The sequence below is a fragment of the Lipophrys pholis genome, assembly GCF_963383615.2.
Source record: "Lipophrys pholis genome assembly, chromosome: 21".
In the NCBI taxonomy this organism is placed as follows: domain Eukaryota; kingdom Metazoa; phylum Chordata; class Actinopteri; order Blenniiformes; family Blenniidae; genus Lipophrys; species Lipophrys pholis.
The window spans coordinates 19,091,373-19,105,947 of record NC_137649.1 but is presented as its reverse complement, the minus strand read 5'-3'; the positions used below and the strand labels follow the sequence as shown (position 1 = coordinate 19,105,947).

Sequence of the window (14,575 nt, the reverse complement as noted above, 5' to 3'; positions counted from 1 at the left end):
TGAACTATAAAGGCATTAAATCTAACACTTTTTTTTTTTCAACACAGAATTCTCCACAAGTCGCACTCCTAACTATTACTTCTGGAACTTGTAGCTAAAGCCTTTTTTTTTTCAGGTGGAGGAGGGGGTGCTTCAGGTTTTCAGTGTTGATTTTTATCAAGTGTTCATTAAGTGTGCCAGCAAAGTGACTTCCTCCCCAAGTCCAATAAAATGGTGCCACTACTGGCAGAGTTCTGCATAGCTCATGTGTAGGGCTGTGGTGCACTGGGATCCACAGAGGAAAAATTGACACCAGATGAGACTGAGGGGAGTTGGGGGTGGGCGGGGGGACAAGGTATAATAACATATACAGGAGATTGAAAATGAAGTTTTGTGTGTGTGTGTGTGTGTGTGTGTGTGTGTGTGTGTGTGCGGAATTATCAGAGGGTGTAATTAGATTAAATAGTTGCATCCTATACACTCCTAGATGGACTTCTCTGAAGAATAGAATGGAGATAATAGGCATGATCTGAGGCTTATTAAAAAAAAAAGTGACATTTTAGTGTTTTTACAGCCCCTGAAAAAAGTCTCATGGCTCCTTCTAAATGTTTTGATTTACACTTCCTATATAAGTAACAAGTGTATCTTTGTTCAATGCACATTTGTTTTTGAAGTGAAAAAGCCCACCAGGAAACCCTTGAATAGATGATTGAAAAAACAACCACGTTGGTTTTCCATGCAAGCAAATGCATGTGTCTGAGATTGAAAACCAACATTCCATGGTCCCAATGTGCGCTCACATAAAAACATTCTATTTAGAGCATTTTGAGCTGCCTTGTGATCCCTCCAAACCCTTTTCTAATGCAAACATAGCAGAAAACGCAGTCGCTCAAACTCCGCAAAACTCTCCTTCTCCGTCTCTCTCTCTCTCTCTCATTATCTGATCTGCTATTGTGGCGACACTATAAATTCCCATCTATGCCTTTATAGTTTTCAGTTTTAGTGCGTTCGCTTTCATCTTGATGTCACATTGTTCTCCTTTATACTGTTATGTTCGCAGTATAAAGACGTTTACGCAAGTTTCTCATACGTCAAACTCTTCCCGCAGCATGCGTTTGCATGTTTCACCTCTGATGGCCTACTGAGGATAAACCACTTTTCTCAAGATGTTTTGGGTGTTAGTTAGGGCATTGTTTCTGTTGAGAGGTTTTTTTTGCTGAGATTTCTGCAAAGGTGTTTTTTTTTTTTTTTTAAGTGTTGATACACATTAGAGATTCATGACTCAGAGATGACAAAGGAAGGCGGCCAAACTCAGAAGTAGGAAGAATCTGTCTGAGCCTGTGCTGTATGTGGACAGGTGCAGCTCTGTGTATGTTTGTCTTTATTAATTAAAGTGCCAGTTGGGTCTTTTCTTGCTCAGGGCCTCTTGGTTTGTCTGTCTGCCACAGTTTGCAATCTTTTAGTCTCAAATCTCCTTGTAAATAAACCTTGTGCCCTGTAAGACCTTTCCACAGAAGCTCTGCAGTTTAGCTTTTTTTTTTTTTTTTTTTCATCCAATATTATTGGTAGGGAACTGAATAAACACAAGAGCCTTTGGAAGAGTCTTCCCAGGGATCCTTGCAGTGACATGTAATGCCTAAAAACATGCTCTGCTGCTTTTCTAATCCTCCCGTGGGAGTCTATCACATTGGTTAGCTTGTAAATTGTCCGGTGACCCCATGCTGACCTACAGTTCATTACACCCAGTCTTGTCACTTTGCGCTCTAAACTTGTATTGTTGTTGGTTTCCAATTACATTTTACACAAATAGCCCAGTGCTTGGTTTGCAATCAGTGTAGTGCAGCCGTCTTGTCGTGTGTTGTTTTCTGTCAGAGTTTAGAAAATCGTATTCGCATCACCCCACCGCCACCGCCATACCTCCCTTTTACCAAGACATACATCAGCAGCGGCTGATTTTGGAAAACTAGAGTCACCACGGGTTTTTTTTCACGATAAATACCCATTATTTATTTACAAATAAAGTGGTTATAATAGAAATAAATACAAAATAAAAATCTGAGCATTATACTTCATGTGGTATTGCACCCATTTCAAAATGTACATCAGAAATACATTTTCAAAACCAGTAAAGGAATATTCCTTTGATTAAAATATTTATTTTTCCCAACTTTTACGTAGACATAAATATATTCATATATAGTTTTTTTTTTCTTCTTTCACAATAGCTCTATTTTGTGTTTCTTTTGTATAAATAAATGTCTTCATTGGGAAACCGGTTGTCCATTATTAACCTCTGATCTCTTTCAGTCTCTTCAGCTTCTTTCTGTTACAGAGGTCTCATCGGCAGCCGCATCCCTCCACCACCATGTCCTGGTAGTTTTTCAGAATGACTTTTTCGTATTCATCCAGGTAGAGCAAAGAAATGGGGCTGAGGTCAGTGGGCACACAACAGGCTCTGGGGATGTTCGAGTTGACAGAGTTGACAAGCGTCTGCACAATAGCATGGTTGGTGGAGTTGAGGTGGTCTGCTAGGGGGAAAGGACATTCCCCTTGGCAGTAAAAGGCATGGTAGCCTGGGGGTGCCACTATCCACTCGTTCCACCCCACGTCACTAAAGTCCACGTACAAGGCGTGCCTCTTGCAGCTCGCTTTGTGCGGTTGCTTCCTGCGCTGTTTGCGGGGCGCCGCCTGCCTTTTTTCCCGCGTGTGGAGCACTGAGTCCCCACGGCCATCGTGGCCGTAAGTCACTAGCAGGGGTCGGGCCTGAGGCCATGAGTCCTGGTCCTGGTGCAGGGACCGGCTCACCCGGACATGCCTACTACGTCTTTGGGCATGCTCGCCATTCATCTCCCGTTCCTCTGGGTGATGCACCTCCACCATGAAGCCATGATTGTGGCCTTTCCCAGACGTCCACTGAGATACAGCAGGACTGACGTCAAAGCTTTCCCAGCGACTCAAAGAGTCCTGCACCAACCGAGTGTCCAGCAAGCGCACCAGAGGCTCTCCGCCGTGAGTCCCAGGAACTCTGAATATCTCATAAATGTTGATACGATGGAAGCCACCGGCAGCAGCACTGTCACGAGTGCTGCTGTTGTTGGGGATTGCAGCTCCCATGACCTGATTCCTGTAAATGCGCAGCTCTGCAGAGGAGATGAGCTCCTCATTTGGGATAGAAGTGAGGTTGAAGTAGAACTGCTGGGTGGTTTTTCCTTTCAGGCTTGCCAGGGCCTCCATAGACTCTAAGGGAGAGAGAAGAGACACAATCATAAGTTGAGATGATGCGAAAAGCACAAGGATCAAACAGAAAAGCTTTACAAGATAAATGAACAAAAAACAAGCTTCATGGCTTGTGCCTTAAAAGATCGAATTATCCCTTTGCCGACTTAATATAAAGAATCTGCTCTCTTGCTCATATTATCTGATGAGCAGCCAGTCAAACTTATAATGAGTGGTTGTGCCCCATTCCCATACATATTGTATCGTATCGTCACACGCACACACACTGTCTAATTAGTGTAATCGCAAGGACCAATGATCATTATGGTGCAATGATGATATCAGTGTCATGTTATTAAATTTTCCTGGGTAAATGTAGAATGATGAAAGCAGTTTGGTTAGATTTACTTTCATCAGGCTTCTTCATACAGCTTTTATTGGTGACATGACAAAAGTTTTATCATGCGTTGAAAATTCAGCAACGGACTGCACAGAAATATTTAAATAAAAAATATCACAGAAATCCAAGCATTCATGCCAAGTTTGAAAGTGTATAACATAACTTGCCAGCTGGAAATTTTATTTGTTAAATGTTGCAGTGTAAATTTTTATTCTTTGCTTTTGTAGAAACTATTATAAACAGAAGATACTGAGGGTATTTATTATAGTTAGAAAGCTGAGCATTGTGCTATTGATGTTTTATCATTAACTGGCAGTCTGAAAGAGCTTTCCTGTGTTATCCATGTATATACACTTAAGTTCATTGGTATCCCCCTCTATAATGTACAGTAAATGACAGAAGTCTCAGTAAAAGCAGCAATTTTCTTTGAGGCGGCCCCACTTTGAACTCTTACTTATGAAGATCATAGATGATGTATAGACACACGTTTTTAATCTGTTTGGTGCAGCAAAGTAAACACAAACTTTGAAGTCTTTGCTTTTTCAAAGGAGGCGTTTAGGAAATTCCACCATCTCATCCTAAACCTCCTTCCAGAGGCACAAAGACCTCAATTAGGCCCATCACTTCTCATTTGATGTGGGAAAACCCCGTATCTCTCGTTCCCTCTCCTCTGTCCCCAATCTCTCTTTCTTTCCCTCCTCAGCCCCCTAAATCCCATTCTCCCTCTGTTCTCTTAGCCCAAAAGCCTCTTTTCTTTCTGACTCCTTCTCTGTCACTCTTTCCCAGTTTCTTCCTGCAATAGTATTCTCTCTCTCTCTCTCTCTCTCTCTCTCTCTCTCTCTCTCTCTCTCTCCTTTAAGTAAAGACTATGTGAACAAGTCGAGGCTTGTCAAAAACGTGTGAACCACAGATATGAGTGTATCAACATTCCTAATTTCTTTTTGTGCTGCATGCCAAAACAAAAGATAAAGGCTAATGTTAGGTCATTCATCAGGGATCTGTCTCTGGCAGCCACTTCCTGTGTAATAGTGGAAATGTTCTATTTGGCATGGAAAATGGTTATTTTTGAAAACTGATCGCAGTGAAACTAATTATCCTAGTGAAATGAATATCAGTCGGCAGATGTGATGAATGATAGAGCTGTTTGCTTTGATGTGCTGCACTTACATCTGTAGATACATGCTTATTATACAGAGTGGCCATCAATTGTATGTCTCTTGACATCGGAGGACTTACAGCCGCTGCTGCTCAGCGAGGACAGGATGAAAGAGCCAAGGGGACGTATGTAAACACAGTCTGAACACATTGGTAATGGCCAGTGGTGTCAAGGTGTGTTGGCCTGGTGCAGAGGTTTCCAGCAGTGAGCTGGGAGCAGTCACTCAGCCTAGCTGCCCAGGCCAGGCTTGTTTGTAGTGTGTCAGTGTAGCCACTTGGTGTCATTGCACTAGGCCTCTGGAGAGCACCCAAGCAACCACTCAACCACCCCTCTGACTCACCCCTGATGGAAACTTCCCCCAGTCAAACACTTAGGACTCTGTATGAGGACTCTGTGTAGAGCCCCTATGGACTCAGTCACTTGTATGCTGTAAAAACTGGAACATGGAATATAGGAAGTTGAATGATAAATACAGAGTTGCTATATGTTTGAGAGTAAATCACTTTTTAAATATATCAATTATTCAAAAACTATAATCAGGTGCACCTGGCTGCTACTTAGTTGTTAAACTTGACATATAAATAAACCATTTATAAGTTTATATTTAATTTCTTAATTTTTCTTTTCTTTTTTTGGGGGGGGGGTTCAAATGATTTGACGTCATCATCAAAGTTGTATAAACACAACGCCTATACATTTCTATCCACTGCAGTGTATCCAGTCTACCACCCTTCATTGTATTAAAATTATTCATCTTCGTGGCATATGTTGTTATGGAAATAAAACATAGTTGAACTGAAACACTAAATTCGACAATCAGCGCGTGTCCAACATATAAACTAAGTGAGCAATTATGGTGTTATTGGAACGTGCGTAATGACGCGCAGCACGGAGATAGGGGCGATTTGGAAAGAATAAGGCGCGCGACTCCTCCTCTCCCCCGTTACCAAGGAATAATTTCAGTCTCGTAAAAAAAATGACTCAGAATTCAGTCTGACACGATGACTTTGTCATAATGCGTGCTAGTATAATGTCATGTCGTGCGTTACTGAAGTAACACGGCGATGACTATCACCTGCGCAAAAGGCACACCGCCCTTTATTCTCCTCCTGTGGTGCGTGTCTGGAAAAACTGTTTTCAGTGGCCACGCAAACACCATCAATTATTAAGAAACAAATTACCCCAGGGATACCACCGCCCCTTGATGTTTTTGAAGCCCGTGACAGCTGCGCCGGGGGCATGTTTGGTTAACGGTTGCATCACAGCGCAGATGAGAATCCATCTAATTGTACCAGGAGACGCTTGTTTGTAAACCGTGTCACTGAGTTTGAAGCAATTGCAAACTTATTAAAGAGTTACAAATAGCTGAGACGCGTGTCACCTGTAAGTGACTAAAGCTCCATAAAACGGCGAAGACTCTGAAGTTCAGTCTTGACGCACTGAGTCATGTTTAAATATAGGTTTGGGTTGTCTGAGAGGGCCGAGGAGCTCTCCGGCTGACAGGTAAAGGTATGTCACTAATACATACCTTCATGGTGAAAGCTTCTAATCGTGTTGGCCTTGCTGGCGGCTCTCTCTGCGTGTTTCCCCATGCTCTTGGGTCTTTTAGTGCTGTGGTCTCCGTTCGCTGAGTGCATGCGGTAAAGGTCCACCATGTACTGCGGCACCACAGCCTGCTTGCTCGGGGTCGGCCTGCGGCCCAGTCCAAACATATTGAGAAGCCGAAGCTCAAACTCGTTGAGGAAGCTGTCCGAGTGCTCCGGGGTCTGCTTCCCGGATTCACTGTACTTCCTCCGGCCGACCTCGGGGATAAGTCCCGTAGCACCTTCCAGCAACACCTGAGCGAGCAGCAGTACCATGAGAGAGCGGACCACGGCGACCATGATCAGTCAGTCCCTGCGGAGAAAGTTTGGTTTCTGTCAATACACTGACTCCAAAGTATTGACATGAGGTGGACGCAGCAGGGGCTTCACTGCAGCATCACCCAACCTGTGTGTGTGTGTGTGTGTGTGTGTGTGTGTGTGTGTGTGTGTGTGTGTGTGTGTGTGTGTGTGTGTGTGTGTGTGTGTGTGTGTGTGTGTGTGTGTGTGTGTGTGTGCGAGAGAGAGAGAGAGATAGAGAGAGACCCCCCCATGTAGTCCGGATAACTGAGGGAGAGCAGGTTAAAAAGGGAAGACACCTTTCCTCTTTGAAGAAAAAACAAAACCCCCACCGGCAATAACTGACGTTAAATATCAAGGTGAGGAAATTATGAAAGGGCTGAACGAAGAAGAAGAAGAAGAAGAAGAAGATGAAGAAGAAGAAGAAGAAGAAGAAGAAGAAGAAGAAGAAGAAGAAGAAGAAAAAGTGTCAAGGAAAAGATCAATTAAAGGATTTGCGGGTGGGATGCAGACGTATAGTCTCCAATTAAAAAGAGATAAGAAATTTTGTTGGTAGTGATGTAAAACGCAGAGAGAGAAATATGAAACGCAGAGAAAGACATATGAAACCCGAAAGATCACAAGAAGGATTAAGGAATGTCGCGAGGGGGGAAAAAAGAGTTAAATGCAGAGCAGCAGCAAGAGGCAGTCAGACGGTGCTGCGAGCGTCTGTTTGCAGAGGCTTTGACGGTCATGTATAATCATAAGGGATAGAGTTACTTCAAGAGGCTCGCAGGTGTTAGATCTGACGTGCGTACCAGGGCCAGATGTAGCCCGGGACAGTACATCATGAACATCAAAAACACTAAATATCATTTGAGTAACACAGCCTTCAAGTTAAACCACTTTAAATGTCATTTCTTTTCGGTGCGTTTCAGCGTAACTCCTAACTTTTACGCACACACCCTATAATCAAAGTGGTTACAAAAAAAGACGGAATTCAATTCGTTAAGTGAAAATGTACCGCTTGGAGCAAGTTGTTTTACAGTTACAGGCATCAGTTAGAGTTGAATTTACTTGAATCCTTAAATATTTTTGATAATGAATCCATCCTTTTTCTTTTTACCTGACGAGGAAGCGCTGTGTCCGGTCGTCGTTCCACCTTTGGGCTCCGATAAATTCCACATTAATTCGTGTTTAATCCACGCTGCTTCTCCTTGGGGGACCAAAGACAGCCCATACCCTTCTCCGATCGCCTCTCGCACATATTCTCACCAGCTGCAAATCGGGTTAGGTCTTGGTCAGCACGGAAAAAAAAAGTATGTTAAGTCTATGAGGAAGCGGGTTCGCGTAGGCATAACCGATCTAACTTTAAAGAGTCTTGACTGAACATCTTAAAGAGGGGAAAAAATATCCCTGACGCAAACGTTGACTGGCGCTGGCTTTTTGGAGAAATAAGCGCACTTGAAAAGTCGCTCCTTCCTGAGGACGTTGTTGCTGCGAGTGTGGAGAGCGCGTCGCCTCTCCTCCGTGCGCCACGCTGTAGTGCTTCAATTGATTGGTGCCTTCTCTTCCCCCCGCGACTCTTTTTGTCGTACGGTGATGTCACCGAGGGGCTGTCAATCATATGTCCGCTATAAAGCGCCTCCCGCGGACCTCGACTCCTGAAGACGCCAAACTTTTTTTTTTATTTTTTTTTATGACTAACAATGTCAAATAAACACACTTTTCAGGCACCCTCCCCCCCCGGTGTTGATTAGATTTGGTCAAAAACCCCAGGAGACCCCCGGGACAAGATTTGTTATTATGGCTTGTACTGTCTTTGTGATTTACAATGTAGAAGATATCGCCCATTGAACTGATTACTAAGGACCCCCCCCCCCCCCCCCCCCCCCCCCATCGTGACAATTCCAACGATATAGTCATAAAATCAACTGTAAAAGCACCTATTCTTGTTTTTCATGTGATAACAGTTCTTTTTATATCATCAAAACATGTTATTGTTACTTTTGTATTTTTAATTTTTTTTTGCATTCCCTGAGGCAAACATCACATCAGCTCATCAGGTTTTATGCGCAGGTGATTAAAAGGTGTTAATATCTGCAGATTATGGTTACTAGATAATGTAATGTGTTGCTTTGCAAAGGGATTGGCTTATTCCCCTGTGTGTGTACGCTGTCGTTTGTGTGCGCATATGTGCATGACATTGATGAGACTTCACTGCATAAGTGTCTCACACCATTGCTGACTTATGCATGCTTCCTTCCTGGCTGGATTTCACTTTAGATTTTAGTTCCAACACAGCGGTTTCTCAGTGTGTCTATGACAGATTGGGCAGCATAAATTCTGTTTTATATCTACAATGGTTTAAGAGCCCTGCAGAAAACCTGTTCTACTTCCTTATTCTTACATTTCACATACTATTTGTCATATACCTTGATTAAACATACATGTTTGCACAGCACAAAGTGTCAAGAGTGAATTTTCAGCATTATTCTCGTAGTCCAGACTGCTGTTGTCGGTGTCGACTAGATAAACGGAGAGCCCCCTTCCCCACTTATTCCCTCTTGTGTACTCCATTAGGTGTTTGTCCCGGGGCTGTGTTTTCAGCCAAATCATTAAGCCTGTTCGCAAGAAAGCAATGCAGTGAATCCCACAGAGATCACAAGATATCTTTGTCTCCTTCCAGGACAAAAACATTTTATGAGGGATAATCCCAGATCATCCACTTAGCAATTAAAATACATAGAGGCCCATGGGTGCATACCGCTGCCTGAGTGGCAGTGTCCATTGTTCTCGGTGTATTCCGAGCTGCATCCAGGCTCTTTTTAAGTTATACTTTCTTGATGTTGACTTTAACACAATTTTCTTATGACTTTTATTCATGTATTTGCCAAAAGTAAGTCAGACTGAGTAATACTCTACTCAGTCTTTTCAGTTTGACATAATCAATCTATAGGTCATTCATTCATGAACTGCAAGTATGAGAGAGCGAGTTAATTCACAGCGGTGAGTATCTTTAATTACCCGAATGAGAGGATTTAAAAACTTTTTATCTGGAGCTTCACCATTCATTAAAAACTCAATTAACATTTGAATGTGTGTGTTGTATTTTGAGGTCACAATCAGCCATTTATTGTGTTTTTTGCGATGTTTGTGTAAGGTCAGATCCAAGGGATTTGTCAAGCCAAGGTAGTGGAGCACGTCTGATAACAGATACATCATTTCTAGAGTGATACGTCATGCTTATCAAATTGCTGCTGCTGATCCAATTACATGCTGATTAGAAGGTTAACATTGCAGCGTGAAATCCCTGTGACCAGACAGGCTAAGGTCAAGGATTGTGGTCAAGGTATACCTTGTGAAGTGCAAATGATCGACCATTGAAGGGGGTCTGTGATCGAGCCAGTTTCAATATAACTTAACCATCAAGTTTCTTAAAAAGATGTTGTTGATGTTTTCTTGGCTCCGAATCTATTTCAATCAAAAGCTCAAGCTAAAGGTATGACTTTTCTCTGCTCTCCTCTCATTGCCTCCAATGACCCACATGTGGGTGAAAAACAATACTGTGAAGCATCTGTACAACATCATAACAATCATTTAGCTATAGACTGTTGTTATCAGCTTAAAGTGGTGTTCTTGGAAATCCTTTTGTCCTGCAGCGAGGGCTAATACAGCCAGCCTCTGATCCGACCCCTGAGGCCTTCAGGCTCTGCTCAGGAACAGTATAACTGGCATTTCTCGGGCCTGTGTCTGCCGCCATGACTCACACGGCATACCTTCAATGGGCCATCTTGTTTGTTAGTTGTTTCCTCGTTTTTTCAGTTCTGATTCTTGCCATCATAAATCACTCTCCTTTCTTGACGAGTTAAAGACTCACAATTGAGGCTAGATACATATATTTTTTCATTATGAAACACAGACCCTCACCTAAAAATGATACATTTTTCCAATCATTTCCAGTCATTCGTCACATTTGGGGGAATCGTCCGCAAAAGCCAAAATAATAATATACAGTAAACCACCGTCATGTATCTTTTTCTTGTGTGGAAACCCCCGTTAGTGGAGAACAATGTGTAATACATAACGCAACAGCAGTATAATGAAGCGAGTGAGGGGGAAATGTGTGAGGTTATCTGACAGAGATGAGGACAGATACATTGGGTTGTTTTATACATGGATGTTGACAGGAGAAGAGAAGACATGGTTTATTGTCCTCGTTGGAGCCAAGTACGTGCTCGTTTCTTTGGATGTGTCCGTCTGCACATGTTGTGGTGGACGTGGATGCTGCAGTCTCCTCTTGTCATCATGCACATTCCACGAGTCACTGGGCAGACAAAGCCCCGAGATGACACTGCAGATCCAACTATTAGCCTTTCACCTGCTGTTAACAGTAGCTTGGCTACACATAGGGCCCAGATTCCTCTGCCCTGAGCCTGATGTAGTCTTAACGCACGGTAACCTGCCTACCAGGAGATCATCTTCAGAGATGCTGTTTGAAAACCAGGAAGCACGTTGTTGTTGTTGCAACTCTCCTGTTCATCAAGTTTTTAAAAAAATTTTTTTTTATGTGAAAACCAATATAATCTTAATCGATCCACATGTGTTTGACAGCTGAAAGCATGACCGCTGGGCTGCAATGAGCACGTGCACGTGGTGAATGAAAGAGATTGTGGCGAAACGGGACACATTTCATATAGGTTGGTCCCAAAATGGAAACCCACCAAGGTCAGAGACGGCCAGCGAGAAAGCCAGAGTCAATATTTATGGATACTGAACATGTGGCACACTTCTCTACCCACTAATTTGAGCAACAAGTCCACCTCCAGATTATACGGCCTCTCACAGATCACAAGAGAGGGTCCAAACCTTGCCTGCATGGTTCAAATATTGAGAAGTACGCTGAGGTTGGTCGCCAACAAGAAGCTGTGCGTAATTTGGCAAATTGGCGCACTGTTTATTTGTTTGTGTTTTAATTTCCTGTGTAAATAAGGGACATGGAGGCTTTGATCAGGCAGTTTGGGTTGCTCTTTTATCCGGAGCTGCAATCATCACTGTCACTGCTATAGATATTATGACCTTCGCTTGACTTTTATTAGAAAATGAAATATTTGAAGTCTCTGTATGAACAATTGGGCCAATGGCTTTTAACTCTGACCACAAAATCAAAACTCCTTTGCTTTTTCAGACACCAAACGAAGCTTGATCTGGTTTTTTGTAGTGATAACAAAACACAACTGTGATATCAGAGAACATTTAACTCCGCAAGGACCTCACACTCCATAAGAATCATATAGACACATGCTCTATTTAGCAGATGAGTTAGGGTGAGATGCATCCACTTTGATTTTAAAGAGAGCGAGAAAGACATAAATACAGGGATCTGCCCTTTGAATGCAGCTCTACTCATAAAGATACCACGCGTCACTCAATTATATGTCTGCATGATTAGAAGCCTGGGCTACATAAACAGCCCGCGTCAAGATTTACATTTTACCGCTTAAGCACAAGCAGCTGTTTACAGGCTGTGGAAGGAAGGAAAACACTTAGTAAGTATCCATACATGAGAGGGAAGCAGGAGCTGACATTTCCAGCAAAGATGGTTTCAATTAATGTTTATAGAGGTGTAATGCAATACCCAGGCAGGACTAGTACGCTTCCCTACCCGAGCCATGGTTTGAATCCCCTTCCACAATCTATCTGTCTGTCCTATCTTTTTCTTTCCTTCTATCCCCAAACCCAAACTTGAACAACATAAAGTCTCCATCACTGAGCCTGGTTCTGCAGGTTTCTTCCTATTAAAAGTGAGTTTTATCTTTCTAGCATTGTTTACCCTTGCTCATGTGGAATTGTTGGGTTTTTCTCTGTGAAAGTGCCTTGAAATGGCTGTGTTGTATTTGGCGCTGTACAAACAAAATGGAATTGAATTGAAATTCTTTTTAAACCGTCAGTGCAGCTGCTTTCAAACCCATTAGCTTGTGTATGTACCTGAATTAAACTGTAGAGTGAACTAAAATGCACTTCTGTGCAAACACACGCCATTTTAAAGGTCCAGGAAACCAAAAAGACAAATAGAAACATCCTGATAGAAGTGTTCTGACCTTCAGTGGTAAACACAAACTGACAGCATTTTCAATCACCGGCTGGATAAGATGGAAGTGCAACAATCTTCATATATTTCATCCGTTGTGTCAAGCCATAAGCAATGACACGCTCTGTGGCTTCAGATGTTCTTCACACTGACAAAAACGATTTCAACTGAACAAGATGAGATTAGACCACTGGGTGACGTGGATTATCTCTTCAATATGTGGGTTTGTATCAAATGTAGGATACTGTGAAGGTTAGACAAAGCTAAACATCTCCTATCAAACACAGCAAGGTCAGCATATAGGCAGTTAAATATAAGTATGCAAATATTCGCACATTAGAAACAGAAAACATTGCAAATTCTAGTATGAATGTATTAGATAAAGATCAAACATTGTAACACTATGTAAGTCTTTGCAGACGTTTAGTTCTCATTTGAATAACAAATTCCTCCAGCCAGCGACTTGGTGGCACCCAATTAACATGACAACATTTCTCCACTCAAGCACTATTTGTACTAAAAGAGATCCAACCAAGCATGTTTGCAGGTATTTGTGAGTTGCCTTTATTTTGCACATTGTTTATGTGAATGTTGCTTTAAAGAAAGAAAAAAAAAAGAAAGAAAGAAGTCTAACCTCTTGGAATAAAACAGATGATAATACTGTAGTTTAATACTGCAAACCATGGGTGGGCTGAACCTTCAGAAAACATGTGATATCAACATTTCTAGGTCACGAGTAACCACCACATTGGTCCTTCATCATTGTAGTAACAATAAAATACACTCTATTACTATCGTCACAAGGTCATAGTTTAGTTCGGTCGAGGTACTGGTTGGTTTTGTTCTGGACAAAAAAACACAGTTGGGTTTTTAAAAGTACTTAACTTTTGCCATTTTCCTACTTTTTTAAATCCTCCTGTTTGAAGGTTTAGATTGGTTCCTTGAAGCTGCCGCCTTCAGCCAAATGATGCTACTCTTTGCACTTACTTGATTTTCTTTCTCTTTCACTTCTTCTCTGAAAAAGTTGGTTGCACCGGGATGACAACGCTGCCCCCTGGAATCCGTATGGAAAATGCATTTTATCCCCCCTTGATGTCCTTTGTTTGAGTTGAACAAAATGTGGTATAGTTGACTATGAAATGAAAAATCTACTGTTCTGGGTGCAGAAAAGTGTGTATGCGGTGCTATTAGTGGTTTTAGTTCTGAAATGAACCTTATAACTTAATTTGTTGCATTGTTGACAGTTTGGAAATTTGTTGTGATGTGACATGTGCCACAGATAGACAATCATTTAATAGAGCAGGTTCCCTTCCACTCCCAAGGTTGGGTCATGGATACCCAAATTTGCGACAACATGATAGCAGCCGCCCGCCGTCCATTCATTCGTCTTCGGTTTGCCAATCCTATCAATTGTTGAAAAGGCAGGGTACATCCTGGGCAGGTCACTAGTTCTTCACGGGGCAAACACACAGACAGACACCCACACACTGTTATCCAACCTATGGCCAATGAAGAGACACCAATTCACTTAATAAGCATGTCTTAAGACTGTGGGAGGTAGCCAAACCGCCTTGGAAAAAAAACCCACACACACCACTGAGGGAAGAAGCACGTTCCATACCGAAAGGCACCCAAGCCTGAAATCAAACGGGGAATTTTCTTGTGTGTTTTCTAATTGTTGAAAAAACAAAAGGAAAACCCCCCAGTGTGAAAACATGATTCCCATCCTCCATACAGTGAGGCCAACATCTCACGTATCCCAAGGTGGAACTTCTTGATATTGCTCCAAGTCTGTCTCCATCTAAATGGGGAAAACACAATTTTTTTTGTGGAAATGCTGCTATTTTACATGCACACCACAGCCGTAGTAAACA

At 42.3% G+C, this 14,575-nt stretch overlaps 1 protein-coding gene across 1 annotated transcript; it reads right to left on the bottom strand.

Moving 5' to 3' along the window:
- Positions 1-1,966: 1,966 nt before the first annotated feature.
- Positions 1,967-8,173, bottom strand: bmp2b (bone morphogenetic protein 2b). The gene is made up of 3 exons (XM_080490322.1): positions 7,737-8,173; positions 6,280-6,647; positions 1,967-3,218 (listed from the first exon to the last, which is right to left on the bottom strand). Exons 2-3 carry the CDS (start codon positions 6,632-6,634, stop codon positions 2,317-2,319), a joined length of 1,257 nt encoding a protein of 418 aa, XP_080346448.1. The 5' UTR covers positions 6,635-6,647; positions 7,737-8,173; the 3' UTR covers positions 1,967-2,316.
- Positions 8,174-14,575: the final 6,402 nt, after the last annotated feature.

Coding starts and splice junctions, on each gene's coding strand:
- bmp2b (XM_080490322.1), bottom strand. CDS start 6,634: ATGGTCGCCGTGGTCCGCTCTCTCATGGTACTGCTGCTCGCTCAGGTG. Junction 3,219..6,279: donor TAGAAGCTTTCACCATGAAG/GTATGTATTAGT, acceptor TCTCTCCCTTAG/AGTCTATGGAGGCCCTGGCA.